This window comes from Mastomys coucha, unplaced genomic scaffold (assembly GCF_008632895.1).
Source record: "Mastomys coucha isolate ucsf_1 unplaced genomic scaffold, UCSF_Mcou_1 pScaffold3, whole genome shotgun sequence".
Lineage (NCBI taxonomy): Eukaryota > Metazoa > Chordata > Mammalia > Rodentia > Muridae > Mastomys > Mastomys coucha.
Window position 1 is genome coordinate 35,390,506 of NW_022196909.1, and position 16,085 is coordinate 35,406,590.

At 47.2% G+C, this 16,085-nt stretch overlaps 1 protein-coding gene across 5 annotated transcripts in view; it reads left to right on the top strand.

Moving 5' to 3' along the window:
- The window catches only part of Fam13c (family with sequence similarity 13 member C), a 109,265-nt gene that overhangs the window by 32,204 nt on the left and 60,976 nt on the right, over positions 1–16,085 (top strand). For all 5 annotated transcript variants that reach the window (XM_031346598.1, XM_031346600.1, XM_031346595.1 and 2 more), the window contains one exon: positions 8,162–8,280. In XM_031346598.1, the coding sequence (XP_031202458.1) occupies positions 8,162–8,280 (119 nt within the window). The remainder of the gene's footprint in view (positions 1–8,161; positions 8,281–16,085) is intronic.

Here is a 16,085-nt window from a genome sequence, read left to right on the forward strand (position 1 = left end):
ATTTTTTGGATATGACTGGAGTAGACGAGCGCGCGTGGCAGAAAAGTACATACTTGCCGAACGCACAAGTGCCCTCATCTAAAACCATCCTTAAAAAGTTAGGCTAACCCAGGGATGCTGCAGGAAGAGCCTGCCTTTTTGCCAGTGCTAATGGTTAAGCTTGGTAGTTTATTTTTTTTCCAGTAGAACAAGCTGTTCAAGGCCTTGCCTGAGGCCAGGCTCTCCCAGCCTCAGTCCAGTTGCAGCGCAGAAGAAGGTGTGGGTGGAGAGAGGGAGAGAGGGGCTCTGTAAAGAGGCCTGCTTTGCCACATGCATGCTCTGCAAAGCTCTGGGGCACTCTCGAGTAAGTGAGGGGAAGTCTGATCGGACGGACACTGCTTTCACGGTAATAGCGTGGGAGGCTGTTGTGGAAAGCTGTCTCCTTAGAATGCATGACATGGCTGTTGCCCCCTGGAACTATGAGCGGCTGTGATTAATAGCCAGAGACTTGCACGAGACTGGGCTCATTCGTTTTCCAGCATGGGGGGTAGGGGTCGGGTGAGGGGCTCACCAGGCTTTTTGACACTTTCCTGAAGATATATAAGCAGTTAATGGTTGCTTGGGGGTACGGGTTCATGAGACCCTGCCCCTCCATCAGGATTTATCATTAGGGAAAATTTGCTACTGGGGAGGGGCTTGCTCATAAACCCCCCCAGAATTTGTAATCAGCTAATGGATTCCTAATGGAGGGGTTCATGAAGCTCCTGTCAGAGTTAGAGCTACTATTGTTACAGTGAGACTATTGTTACAGCAGGACCAAAAACAATGCAGGGAGAAAAGGGTTAATTTCTTTTGTTTTTGTCTTTTTGTTTTAGTTTTTCATTTTTTTGTCTTTTTGTTTTGTTTTTTCGAGATAGGGTTTCTCTTTCTAAGCCCTGGCTGTCCTGGAACTCACTCTGTAGACCAGGCTGGTCTCTGTAGAAATCCGTCTGCCTCTGCCTCCCATGTGCTGGGATTAAAGGCGTGGGCCACCACCGCCCTGCAAAAAGGGTTAATTTCACTCACAGTTCCATATTACAGTTTATCATCAAAGGAAGTCAGGACAGGAACTCAAGCAGGGCAGAAGCTGATGCAGAGGCTGATGTTCCTAACTGGCTTGTTTCCCCTGGCTTGCTCAGTCTGGTTTCTTATAGAACCTAGGACCACCAACCCAGGGATGGCACCAACCACAATGAACTGAGCCCTTCTGAATTGGTTACTACTTGGAAAAAAAAAAATGTCTTATAGCTGGATCTCATGGAGGCATTTCCTCAAGGGAGGCTCCTTCTGTGAGATTCCCGGAGGGACCCCCACACTCAACCCCGGGAGCGATGACCCTACACACCACCAAGACACGGACTTGATGCAATCTGCAAGAGGCTTTTTATTCCAGCTAGCTGGGGCGAGACTCATATCCCTCGCAGGGGTAGAGGAGTCTGGCCCTGAGCAAGGTCTTAGGCAGCTTTTTATTTCTGAGCAGTTGCTGGGGCAAAAGGGAAGACTGGGGTAAGGGGAAGGTACAGGGTGGTTTCTGATTGGTGCTGGCTTGTGCTAGGGTCCAGGGGCGGGCTAGCCACCTGGCAATTGTTTTGGGCCAGGTTGTTTCTGAGTTCTTGGGCCAAGTCATCTTGGTTCCCTTGTTTCTGGGTTCTTGGGAACTGGTCTCCCATTGTTTTTAGGTTCTGGGAGCTGGTCTCCCACTGAGTTCAACTAATGACTTAAGTTCCCACAGTACCGTTTGAAGATTTTAACCTCTCACCTCCTCTCTGATGACTGTAGCTCACGTCAAGTTGACACACAAAACCAATACAGTCCCCATGTGCTTATATTTTTGAATGTTTGATTTCCCTATTTGTGGAACTATTTGGGATGGATTGGGAGGTCTGGCCTTGTTGGAGGAGATGTGCCACTGGGGGATGGGCTTTGAGGTTTCAAAAGCCCATGTTAGGCCTGGTCTGTCTACCCTCCCCCACTTTGTTGCAACTTGTTGATCAGATGTAAGCTTTCACCCTCTGCTTTGCATCTGCCAGCTGCCATCCTCTCTGCCATGATGATAATGATAATGGTTAGGGTTTTACCGCTGTGAACAGACACCATGACCAAAGCAACTCTTATAAGGACAACATTTAATTGGGGCTGGCTTACAGGTTCAGAGATTCAGTCCGTTATCATCAAGGTGGGAGCATGGCAGCGTCCAGGCAGGCATGGTGCAGGAGGAGCTGACAGTTCTACATCTTCATCTGAAGGCTGCTAGTGGAAGACTGACTTTCAGGCAGCTAGGAGGAGGGTCTTAAAGCCCATGCCCACAGTGATATACCTACTCCAACAGGGCCATACCTCCTAGGAGTGCCACTCCCTGGGCCGAGCATTTGTAAACCATCACATGGATTAACCCTCTAAATCTGTATGCAAGCCCTCACATAAGTGCCTCCTTTTATAATTTGTCTTGGTCATGGTATATCTTCCCAGCAACAGAACCGTTAACTTTTCTAAAAGACAACATTTCATTGGGGCTGGCTTACGGGTTCAGAGGTTCAGTCCATCATCATCACGGCAACATACTTGGGGAGCAGAGAGTTCTACATCTTGGTCAGAGGACAGCCAGAAGGAGCCTGCCTGTCTTCTGCAGGCAGCAAGGAGGAGACTTGATTCCACACTGGGCGGAGCCTGAGCCGGGAAGACCTCAAAGTCCCCGCCTACACAGTGATTCACTTCCTCGAACAAGGCCACGCCTTCTCCCAATAAGACCACACTTCCTAATAGTGACATTCTCTGTGGCCAAGCATTCAAGCACATGAATCTATGGGGCCAAATCTATTCAAACCACCACAAGTCACCTAGTGTTGGATAGAGAGAGCCCTTCATGAAAGGAAAACTTTATGTTGGATCATGATTTTATTAGCATCTTCCCACCGCCCACCGCCATCTCTCAGCCCCATGAACGTGGACGGAGCACCCTGGCAGTGGGACCGTCACAGCATGGGACCTAGAGCTAGAGGCTGGTCTGCCTTTCTTAGCAGACAGAAGCGCAGAAGATGCAACCAGGAAGCGGCCCAGGAGTAGTACACTCTATCTCTGTCGGCTAAATTCAACCTCCCCATCGACCATGCCTGCCTCCCGGAATAGCGCCACCAGCTGGACATCAAGCGCTCAACGCGAAGAGTCCACGAGGAACCTTTCCTATCTGCTCTGTAAAAGGAGTGAGGAATGACGTCGTTCCAAGCTCCTCTGAGGGCGAGAGGCAGGAAGGTGTGTAAGTTCCTGGAAAGAGGCAGCTAGACTGGGAGTAGTTCTTTGTCAAAATACCCTAGGGAGCTCATTCTTGCCTCCCACTCCATTTCCTCTGAGATGTTCACGGAAGACTTTTTCTTAAAATTCTCTCCCCACTTCGGAGCCCCTGTGCCGATCCGTCATCATGTGGGGCTGAGACGGAAAACAACTGTGGAAGCCACAAACAATCCATCGATCTTACCCTCGACTACCAGCAGGCCAGCTGTTAGTGTCATTATGCGCAGCTGAGCTCACACGGGTGGCTAACTGGTCACTGAAAGATGGCAGGACCGACTTCCGATCTGGATTGGGGAAATTAGGACTAAAGTATGGGCTCTGTAGCTCAGACAAGTAACACGGCACGGTCCAGTTTTATTCTGAATGAAGCGCTGAATTGACGTTATGGTCTCTCCTAATGAAAAACCACTTTAATAGTTTTCCTTAATGAGAAACTATATAATTTCAATGATTTGAGGCCTGTTAAGTTTCCAGCTGTATTTGTTACTAGTTTTAGTAGGTGAGCAAAAATGTCTACTGTCGTGGGAACAGTTTTAAAAATATATTAAATGTCAGTTGTATATTTCAAAGTCTTTGAATTCACCTTTTGCATAAAAGGCCATCTTCAGAGTTTGGGTAGGTTTCCTCCTCCTCCTCCACCTCCTCCTCCTCCTCCTCATCCTCATCCTCATCCTCCTCACCCTCCTCCTCCTCTTCCTCCTCTTCCCCTTCTCCTCTTCCTTCTCTTCCTCCTCTTCCTCCTCCTACTCCTCCTCCCCCTCCTCCTACTCCTCCCCCTGTCCCACCTCCTCCTTCTCCTCCCCCTCCCCCTCCTCCTCCTTCTTCCCCTCCTCCTTCTTCCTTCCCATTCCCCTTCTCCTCCTCCTCCTCCTTCTTCCTTCCCATTCCCCTTCTCCTCCTCCTCCTTCCTTCTTCCTCCTTCCTTCTCTCTCTCTTTCTCTTCCTTTCTCTCTCAGTTTTCTCACTGCAGAGAGTAGAATAATTAAAGCCCATTCCTAGATTTTAAATGAGGTTATGTAACTATGAAAAAGTGCTTTACTTACTTGAGGAAGTCAGTAAACATTCACACTGGATTTAGAAAGTAGGTATGTAGCTGGGCAGTGGTGGTGCATGCCTTTAATACCAGCCTTAGGGAGGCAAAGGCCAGACAGATCTCCAAGTTCAAGGCTAGCCTGGTTTACAGAGCGAGTTCCAGTACAGCCAGGGTTATGTAGTGAAATCTTGTCTCAATACAAACAAACAAACAAACAAACAAACAAAAAGAAAGTAGGCATGGACACATCCTCTGGATGTCTGTCTTCCCCTAGAAATTTATTTACTAAGTAGACAAGAGCCAGGGGACCATTTATACAGAAGAGGAGCATATGCAATCTCACCTTGTGGTTGTGTATAGAAGGACTTTGATTTATTGTTGAACTAATGACAAGGGAATCAGTTATTTTAAAGCTACAACCAAAGAATTGGTTCTCTAAGCTATTTTTTTTTTAAAAGAACCAGGTCATTTTTTTCATAACAAAGCCACATTTTCATGATCTTTCTTCCTGTGTAAGTTCATGGTCATGAGTGCCGTGTTTGAGATATCATGTGTGCAAGGTCAGATTACAACCTCAGTTGACCGTCTTCGCCTTCCTCCTTGTTTGAGGCGCAGGGTCTTTTGTTGTTTTGTGTATACCAGGCTAGCAGCCCACATGCTCCCTGGGATGTTCCTGTGTCTGCCTCCCATCTTGCCATAGCTGCCTAGATTAAAGACACATGTTACCGTGCCTGGCTTTCTGTGGGATCTTTCTGTGGGACACAAAACCAGGTTCTCATGCTTTGGTTCATCACACCGGTGAGGCTAGACTTGACGCACATGAGGGGTGATACAGAGGGCCGATGAAGATGTCAGATGCAGGAAAAGATGTTGGATGCAAGATCTCTACCTGGCCAGATGACAGGAAGATAGACATAGAGAAGAGAGAGAGAACAGTTGGAAGGCTGAGACAGAAGGTTTGGTCTTTTTTTTTTTTTTTTTTTTTTTTTTTTTTTTTTTTTTTTTTGAGCGTTTTCTCCTGTCCAGACCTCTAGTTGTCTGAAAGGCACTGAATGATTCTAGTCACGTCTTAATCCCCCTTGTGAGGTTGCAGAGCCGATCCCCGTGTTACAGACAAGGAGACTGAGGCCTAAGGTCGTTCGTGTAACTTGGTCTAAGGTCACACGCTGTGCTGGTAGCAAACAGCACCCCTTTTTCTTGAAAACCACTGTGTTCGAGGAACTTCTGCCAATATTTTGACATAGACCTTTCTGGAGGCAGCTACTGAGTCGGAAGAGCCAGGGCAAGACAAATAAAACTTGGCCCAGCGAAGGTCTTGGAAGGGTCTGGAACCTTGGAAGGGTCAAGATAGTATCTTGATTCTCTCTGTTTACTCCTCTTCCTTAGCCTTCTCCTCTTTCTCCTACCTCTTTTTCTTTCTAAATTTCATTTACTTTTTTTATTTATCCACCTTACATTCTGCTCACTGCCTCATCTCCATCACCCCCTCCCACAATCCTTCCCCCCCACCCACCCCCAATCCCTTCTTCTCTTCTTCTCTGAGCAGATGCCTTCCCCAACCCTGGGCATCCCTCCCACCCTGGCACTTCAAGTCTCTGCAAGGCTAGGCACATCCTTCCCCACTGAGGCCAAACAAGGCAGCCCAGCTAGAAGAACACATCTGCTACATACGTGCAGGAGACCTAGGTCTAGCCTGAGTATGTTCTTTGGATTGTGGTTCAGACTCTGAGAGCCCTAGGGGTCCAGGTTGACTCTGTTGGTTGGAGTTCCTATCTATCCCCTTGGGGGCCTGCAGTCCTTCCTCCTATTCTTCTGTAAGAGTCCCCAAACTCCATCTACTGTTTGGCTGTGGGTGTCGTCTGTATCTGTCTAAGTCAGCTGCTCTGCGGAGCCTTTTAAAGGTCTGTCCTCCCTCTTATAGGACGACAATCATAACAGTTTTCCTGTTAGAAGACTGGTGGCTATGTGGCCATTCTAGGTTATTCTAATATTTTGGGAAAACGACGTATAGGACATTTGACCTAGATGGCTCTAACCCATCACGCTCGAAGAGGCTGGGTCTCTCTTACCTTTGATCTATCCTGCAGAGACCAATGCAACATCACCCCCACATCCCACATAATTTGACTGTATTTATTAGTCATCAGGAATTACTGAATTGCTCATGGATTCTCATTTTAGTATCTCATTCAGTAGGTGCAGAGGGACCATTTCATTCTGAGAGGAATTTGCCACAAGCTGGTCACAGTTTAAAGATGACAGGAGTTCAATTGTGGGTCCCGGATCTTCCATTTCTCTCCCCCCATTCATTCTCTCTCTCTTTCTCTCTCTGTCTCTCTGTCTCTGTGTCTCTGTCTCTCTGTCTCTGTCTCTCTCTATCTCCGTCTCTGTCTCTCTGTCTCTGTCTCTGTCTGTCTCTGTCTCTCTGTCTCTCTGTGTCTGTCTGTCTGTCTCTCTCTCTCTCTCTCTGTGTGTGTATTGAAGCAGGGTTAGTTGAAGTATGAATGTGTTTGTGTTACCCACTGCAGCTCAGCCCTCAGAAGGGTTTTTATCTCAATGGTAATGGCATCGTGGACACTTGGGAGTTGGGGTCTGTGTGGATGCTGGGTAAGCTGACGGCCATAGTTACATAGGGGGCAGTGGAGAGAGATCAGGCAGACATGGGAGTGGAGTACATGGAATGAGTGTGCCTTAGTGTTCAGACTAGCTTTAAGTTATTTCTTCATATAGAAAGAACATCTTTCTGTTATTAAAAAAGCTTGGGAAATCCATATTGGACCCCAAATGTAGCAAAAATGACATCCTCACAGGTAATTACTATTAAGAGCTTAGTTCAGCTCATCCCAACCTGTTTGTGTCTAGGAGTATTCATACATTTTTTTTAAATAAAAAATGAGTATCTTATAAGTGTTGCTGTATTAAATTTATAGCTATTGTTATGAGGTTTTCTGCAATGTCCTTTAACAAAACTATTTCACTGGGCTTAGAGAGACAGATCAGCAGTTAAGAGCACTTGTTGCTTTTTCTGAGGCTCTGGGCTTGTTTCCTAGCATCCACACGGCGATTCACAACCATCTGTGTAATTCTAGTTCTGGGCATCCAATACCTCTTCTGGCCTCTCTCTGGGTACCCAGCATGCACACGGTGCACATGCATACATGCATGTAGGCGAAAGACTTATAAAACACAGGAATCTCTAAAAAGTATGTTTTAACTTTTTATTTTTATTTATTTTATTTTATTTTTCGAGACAGTGTTTCTCTATGTAGCCCTGGCTGTCCTGGTACTCACTCTGTAGACCAGGCTGGCCTCAAACTCAGAAATCCGCCTGCCTCTGCCTCCTAAGGGCTGGGATTAAAGGTGTGCACCACCACTTCCCGGCTAAGCCTCTGTGTACGTGTGCACACTTGAGTGCAGCTGCCTATGGGATGGTGGAGTCCCCTCTGGGCCTGGAGTCACAGACAGTTGTGAGTTGCCAGTGTGGGTGTGGGAAAACGAACTGGCATCCTCTGCAAGTTGAGCCATCTCTCTTGTCCCTAATATATAATTTTTAATGCCTAAAAAAAAAAAAATCTTATATTTTTAGAAGTGGCATCCTCTCCTTTCTATAACCTCAGATCATCAATTGAGTGGGAGAAAAAAAAATGCCTATTAAATTTGGTCATGGAGTTGTCTCCCTTCCTACATGCAAGTCAGGAGAGTGAGAGGTAGGTGCCTGTAGTTGCCTCTTGCCCTGAACTAAGCCCGGCCCAGAGGTAGCGCTGTGGAAATGACTGCCTCAGACAGCTCATTGGTAGGATGACTCCTTTTATTGTCTTGTAGGAGGCAGAGCATGTGGTACCCAACCAGTCAGAGTGCCAGGGCAGAGTGGGAACACCGGCTGATGAGAGTCCACAAAGCAGCATCTTCAGGTGCCAGGAAACGGTGCGACTTCAGCCAAGGTGAGTGAGTTTGTTCAGGAGCTACACTGCACCTCTGGATTGCTGCTGAGGTGTGCTGACCTGTATGCTTGCCATCAGCAGGCGAGTCAAGGATTCCTGACGTTGTCGGCTTTCCTCACAGTCAGAGAAGCTACTTAAAGGGGCCTTGAAGGGAAGCCCATTGCATTAAAGAAAAATGCACAGGGCCCTCCTCATCTTCTGTTTGAAGATCGAAAGTCCTCAGATTCCAGGAGGATAGAGTGGCAGGTCTGTTTGCGGAGAATTTGTGTAGCCCATGGTTTTATGGCTGAGAAAATTAAGTGCTCATTTGTGATCTCTGTCAATCCTGATGTTCGATGGTGGTGCGAATCCACACCATGCCAGTGGCTTTTATCTGAGATCTCATTAGGTCTCTATGGGCTCAGAGGCCATTTGCACAGAGGACCCGAGCCTGAGAGATGCTATGTTCCCTTAGCTTGGTCCTGCACAAATAAAAAAGAGCTGAGCCGGAGCGGGTATATCCAGTGTATGATCCTGGCAGGACAGATGTACTGTCTGTGTTGACCTAAGTGTTGGCGAGTGACCTCAGTCCAGAAGCAGCCCAGGACTGGCTTCAACCCCACTAGACCTCCTTGGAGATAGGTCTGAATCCAGAGCCAGGATATGGGTGGAAAGTTGTCTGCAGAAGGTTGGCATGGCCCTCTGACAGGAGCTTGGCATGGCAGCCGTTTACGGAAAGTCTCTTCTAGAAATAAACAGACGAAAAGAATTCAACGGCTCGTTCTGTGAGCTGTCTTGTAGGACCCTGTGTTTGGACCACAGTAGCCCTCACTCAGGGGACGGGGGAATGCTTTCCCTCTGAGCGTGACCTTTAGAATTTTGTTTTTGAAGGCAGTGCAGTCTGAGTCACAAAGAGAACACAGCCTGTGCCCAGCATACTAAATTTAGGAGCATAGAACCCCGAAAGGGATGGTCCACCCTTTGAAGTGGAGTCACGGGTCGCCATTTGACTCCGCTGTGGTTGCAATGGGGAATTTCTCCCATAGGTTTGCATGTTTGAACCCTTGTGACCTTTAGGAAGGTGGGTCACTAAAGGGAGGTCATAAGACTTTAGAGCCTCTCTCTCTTTTCTGTACTTTCTGACTGCGCGTGTAACACGGCTACCTGTCTCAAGTTCTTGTCGCCATGCCTTTCCCACCATGATGACCTTTGTCCCTTAAACAGGGACCCAAAGTAAGTCTCCCTGCTGCATGTTGCTTCTTGCAGGGATGCACCCTCCTTCCTGTCATTGCCCACTTTATAGGATGTGTGACCCCCAGGAACTCACCGTTGGACGCCATGTTATTTCCCCACTGATGAGCGATCTGTCCCCCCCTCCCCACCCCCACCCCCGTTTGAGGCCTTATTCCAACAAACCTCTTTTCATCTGAGCTTAACTCTGTTGTGCAGGGACCAGCTCGCCCGTCCTCCCACCCCAACAGCCCGACGAAGGCTGTTCTTAGCCAGAATAGGGTCGGCCCCATTCCCAGGCATATTTCAAGACAGCACGGAGCAAACAAAACCAACCAATCCCAAGGCTAAAGCACGCATGCTCGCGTACGGGAACGTGAGGTGTGGTCCTTTGGGTGTGGGCGTTTAGCAGAGGCTGATGGGGAAATGGTATTAGCCAGCTAAGCTTCTCCAGTTCAACACACTGAAAACCGGTTTTATGTCGTGCGTGTGGTTGGGATGCTAACTGGGAATTTTACTGTGGTCAGAAAAAAATGGATGACAGTCTGTGGTGATCATTCGCGCGCGTGACCTGCTAAGAAAAAGTGTGGACCTAGATGGTTCCACGAGGGACCATATAGAGCAGGAATTCTTAATTATTGGGGGTGGTGAGTTGTGCTTTAATTGGACTCTCTATGGTGATGTTTGAAAGAAACGTGTTATACACCTATGTATATGTATATAAGACTTTGGAAAGTTCCCAGACTATTAACTGTGAGGAAAACCAAGTCCCCAGTAAGCTCTCCTTACTCAGTGAGCCTGCTGCGGTCCTCAGCAGCTTCCAGTGCCTCTCCATTTAGCAAACCTTTGAAGATCCCTACCATCCATTTTCCTAGCCTCTGTGCCCGAATATCTCCTTTCTGCAGGATCTAGTTTTCTGAGTTGTGCTGCTGTCGGCAGGCACAGGATCTCGTCCTAAGTGATGTCAGGCCAGTTAAGACTAGTCCCGTTGGCTTTCCTAGCTAGGTTAGGCTGGCAACATTCAACGGTGGAGTCACTGATCACAACCATGGTGGTATCACCCAGGGACAGTTTGGGGGAACTTTTAAAAACCTTAAAATATTACAGGGATCGTGTAATGGGATGCCCAGGTGAGATGAGATCTCTGGGTAAACGTATCTTTGAGTCAGGTAGCTCACATTCCTCATAACAGGCCCTGTTCTGTCAGCCCAGCACATGCCTAGGCTCAGGCATATGTGGATAGTCATTGTTGTCCTCGTTGTCTCTTCCTCTTCTTCCTCCTTCCTCCTTCTCCTCTTCTTCTTCTTCTCCTCCCTCTTCCTTCTTCCCTCCTTCCTCTTCCTCACTCCTCCTCCCTCCTTCCTCCCTCCTTCCTCTTCTTCCTTCTTTCTCCTCCCTCTCTTCCTCCTCCCTCTTTCTTCTCCCTCGCTTCCTCTCCCTTCTTCATCTTCTCTCCTTCCTCCTTCCTCCTCCTCCTCTACTCCTCTTCCCTCCTTTCGATCCCCTCCTCCTTCCTCCTCCTTCCTCCTCTTCCCTTCTCCTTCCTCCCTCTTTCCTCCCTCCTTCTCTTCTTCCTTCTTTCTCCTCCCTCTCTTCCTCCTCCCTCTTTCTTCTTCCTCCCTTTCTCTCCCTTCTTTCTCTTCCCTCCTCTTTCCTCTTCCTCCTCCTCCTCCTCCTCCTCCCCCTCTTCTTCACATTTAAAAAGCAATTTATTTTTCTTAAAAGATTACCAACTTTCTGGTTAGTATACAAAAATAACTAAATGAGTTTCATCGTGACAGTGTTATTCACAATGTTGTTATGATGATTTCTCCTCTAAACGCCACCCCTGCCAAACCCCAGTGTGCCTTCCTTACTGTAACAGAGCCTCCTCTGGTTTTGTGTGTATGTGTGTGTTTAAATCTTGATTCCAAATCAAAAGAAGATGTGATAGTTTGTCTTCCTTCCTCCCTCCCTCCTTCCCTCCCTCCCTCCCTCCCTTCCTTCCTTCCTTGTCATAGCATTCAAGAAAAAGGGACCTCATCTGAGGAATGGCTTTCATTGGAATGGTCTATGAGCATGTCCATGGGGGCATTTTCATGATTGCTAATTGATGTGGGAGGGCCCAGGCCACTGTGGGACATCCTTAGGCAGGTGGACTTAGGCTGTACAAGACAGGCAACTGAGCAAGCCGGCAAGCGGTGTTTTACCAAGGTCTCTGCTTCAGTTCTAGCCTTCAGGTTCCTGCCTTGGCTTCCCTTGATGGTGGACTACAGTAGGAATATGGAAGCAAGTAAATAAACTCTTTCCCCCCATGTTGCTTTAGGCCCTGGTTTTAAGGCAGTAACAAAAAGCAACAGGGCATCCAGTATCTTCTCTTGTTCTCCCTTTAAATCCCTTCTCTCCCCCAATCATTCCCTCTACTTTGATGCCATATCCCTTAGGTGCTATATGTATGTCTATGTGAGCGTTTTGAATCTGGACTCTGTGTACGAGAGAAAACATGATAATTGTCCAAATCTGGCTTATCTTGCCTGACACGATCCCCAGTTTCGTGTGTTTTCCTGAAGGTGACATAATTGCACTTTTATGGCTCTATGAAATTGAAAGTGATATTTTCTTTATCATTCATCCACTGATGGGCATTTAGGCTGGTCCTATTTCTTTTTTTTTTTTTTTTTTTTTTTTTTTTTTTCTTCGTTTTTAGAGACAGGGTTTCTCTGTGTAGCCCTGGCTGTCCTGGAACTCACTCTGTAGATGAGGCTGGCCTCAAACTCAGAAATACGTCTGCCTCTGCCTCCCAAGTGCTGGGCTTAAAGGCGTGCACCACCACCGCCCAGCGACATTTTACTTTTATTTGAACTTTGTGAGGAAATCTCCATAGTGGCTCCACTGCTCTACGTCACGACTGCTTGTGTGTGAGAGCTTCTGTCTCCTCAGCATTTGCTGTCACTTGTTTTACTTTTATACGTATGTTGTGTGTGAGTGCACATGCACGTGTATGCATGTACGTGTGCATGAGGGTCCTGAAGAAGCCAGGAGCCAGAAGAGAACAGTGGAACCTCTGGAGCTGGTATTAAAGGCAAGTAGTTGTGAGCTGCCTCACATAGTACCAGCCAAACTTGGGTCCTCTGCCAGTGTGAGCCAACACTGTTAACTGCTGAGCCAAGTCTCCAGCCTGAATCATTTGTTTTCTTGATTGTGCTCATTCAGACCTGGGTGAGGTGAATCCCAATGTAGCATTCATTTGCATTTCATTTGCTGGCTAAGGGTTGTTGGGGATTGGTACCAAGACTTTGAATTAATCCAGCCCCCCCCCCCCCAAATCTGGAATCTGAGTGTCCAAACCCTGAAGGTCCCTGTCCCCAATTGGTTTTTGATTGATTAATAATGAGCCAACAGCCAATGACTGGGTAGGTAGACTGAGGTGGGACCTTTAGATTTGCATGAGCTAGGAACTGGGGGGAAGGAAGACCAAGAATCTCCATGACTCGGGGAAGGAGGATGGGACGTAAGAGCTGCAGGACAGAAAGCCAACCAGCCATGTAAGAATTCGGCTAAGTGGCTACTGGCCACTTCCCCGATTGGGCGTGGAGTAGCATGGGAAGGTTTAGGAGTGCCCTGCTTTTGAGCTAGTCATGGCATGTCAAAAATTAACTGACGTGTGTGTGTGTGTGTGTGTGTGTGTGTGTGTGTGTGTTCCATTCAATAATCCAGAGAGCTCCTGGGTGGGTAAGCACAGGCAACCTGCAGGGAGCCAAACGGGTGTAGCTAAACTCACTGCTACAAAGGGTGTTGAACCGTTTTTCACCTGATTACTGGCCATTTGTGTTCTCTTAAGAACTGCCTATTCAACTGATTTCTCCACGTATTAGTGAAATGATTTTGGGTTTTGTTTTGGTTTTTTTTTTTTTTTTTTGGTATTTAATTTTTATCTCTTCCTATATTCCAGATATTAATACTTCATCACCCGCATAGTTTGTAATGCTCTCCTCTTATTCTGCAGGTTCTCTTTCCTCTTTGGCGATTGTTCCCTTTGCTGGATGGAGGCTTAATTTCACGGGATCCCATAACTCGGCTGTAATCCCGAGTTATCAGAGTCCTTCTCAGAGCGTCCTCACCTGGCCTTATACCTTGAAATGTTTTCCTGGATAGTTTCAAAGTTGCAAGTCTTACATGAAGGTCTTTAGTTTCGAATTTTGTTTGTTTGCTTGTTTGTTAGTATAGAATAAGAAATAAGGTTTTGTTTCGTTCCTTCACACATGGATAGCCAGCCTCTCCAGCACCACCCATTGAAGAGGCAGTGTTTTCTCCAATGTATGTTCTGACAGTGTTCTTGAAAAGAAGGTAGCCCTAGGCGAATGGCTTTAGTTCTGCACCTGTGACTCTTGCCTTCTCCGTGTCTGGTTTGTCTTTTTTTTTTGTGCTAAGTCCTGTCTGTCGTGCTTGTCCAAGGCCTCTGCAGGGTAATCTAGTTTGATCTCAGCTGTCGTAATACTAGTACCAATAGATTTCTGAAGGAGACGTCGATAGACATAGATAGTAACAGGATATACCAGACTCTGGCCCAGGTTAGAAATGCCTGAAGAAGTCGGAATGGAATCTCAACAGGGTAAAATGCTACTTTCTTGGGGCTTGGGAGAGCAATACAGTAGTAAGTGTCAAAGATCATTCTATGCCAAGGGCCTCTGAGGGCTCCCTCATGTTTGGGGTGATCGTGAAGGGGAGTTGACAGGGACTGTGTCAATCTTTGTGGAAATGGGGAGGTCTGGAGCTGCCGGAGAACATGGAGTAGACGCTACATCTGCATCTCAGATGCTTCATACCCATAGCCCGGTGCTTGGACTTGAGGCTAAAATTTGGATGTATCTTATGGTTTTGTTTTTTTGTTTTTCTTCCATGTCAGTGTGACAAACAATCACCGACTGTGGCCTCAAATGACACGTCTCTTAGGTCAGAGTGTGAAAAGCATCAAGTCCTGTCTGAATGCACAGAAGGAAGGGGGGCAGGGGCCTATGGCGGGTCCAGGTAGAGACTGCGGTTAAGGACACCTTGGGTGGTTATTATGACTATTTTATGTTTATCTTTTCCGGGAACAATTCCTAAAACGTTTGTTGCGGGGGGGGGGGGGGGGGGGAGGCTCATTAAAAGTTTTAAAGCAAAAAAAAAAAAAGTTTTGAAGCTGTTGTCTTGATCTCCTCTTCTTGTAAGCCTCCGGTGGCTTTCTGGAATGTTCTCTCAGCCACCTCAGGTTATTTTAGGCTCCTCACTCCACTTGCCCCTCTGCCCTCCCTTCCCCCATCCTACATCCCTCAGCAGTGCAATGGACCAAATACAGTGTGAGATCCTATGTGAATGTGTAGTGAGGAGACACATTTGGCTCCCACAATGTTGTAAATGATTATGAGTCCATGCTGAAAAAAAACTAGAACTTTCAGCTTTTTTTTTTTTTTTTTTTTGATTTTTCGAGACAGGGTTTCTCTGTATAGCCCTGGCTGTCCTGGAACTCACTCTGTAGACCAGGCTGGCCTCGAACTCAGAAATCCACCTGCCTCTGCCTCCCAAGTGCTGGGATTAAAGGCGTCCGCCGCCACCACCACCCAGCCGAACTTTCAGCTTTTGTTTGAAAACTTCCTAACGTGGGGCTGCCTGGGGCATGCCTACCTTCCTTCGCACCAGGATATAGAGAGCAGGCAGAATTCCTTTCCCCCCACCCCCTCCCCATCGACTACCTGGCATTTGATTAAGGATGTTTACTTCAGTTCCTTCGCTTCCTGGCAACTGCTCCTCCTGGGAGCTCGAGCTAACTCCTAATAAAGTCCGGACAGGTCGGCAGTGTTTTAAGGACCCTTTTCTAGTTGACGGTTTACAAGTTACCGTGGACTCTTGGTGCCTCTGAGTGCTTTTCAGATGTTTGGCTACTCTGGCTGCTCCTCCGTGGTCTGGTATTTAACGAGATCTGTACACCTAGAGTATTGCATTTCCCGGGAACTGGAAAGCCTAACTTACTACTGGCTCACCACAATTCCCATTTCCTGGTTTGGAACCCAGAGAGACTGTGGCTTCCTTAGGTTCTCACTCCCCGTGGGTACCAGGGCCAAGACAAGAGCAACTCCATGAATATGCATCAGTTTAACTGAGCTTCATGGCTGAAGCCCCTGCCCGTCTTGCATGCATGCCCTCGGCTTTGAGAAGAAAGGGGGATTTTTTTAGGAATGTCAGAGAATACTAATGAAGGTGGGGATTTCTTCCTCCAGCTCAGGAAATTTGCTTTGGAGAGTGATTAACTCACTTGTATTTAAAATACTGTATTAAAGTTTATGACAAAATTAAGCCTTCAGTGTCATTAAAGACCTCCTCTGTATCAAGTGGAGCTGTTTCTCACCAGTGTTGGTGTTAATTAGGCCAGTGGCTAAACTGAAAGCTCGCTGGCTTCTTTATCTGAGGGTCCCCAGTTTTCTAGGGAGCCGAGGGTGCTGAGCGGGCATAATAGCTTTGGATGGCTTTCCCTGTTTCTCTGTTTGTGATCCTTCAGATGAAAGGAAAGGCTGAAAGCTTTCTTGCTTTATGCAGAGCGGAAGTTTTCTTGGCGGCTACCTTCCCTTGGGGGAATAAAG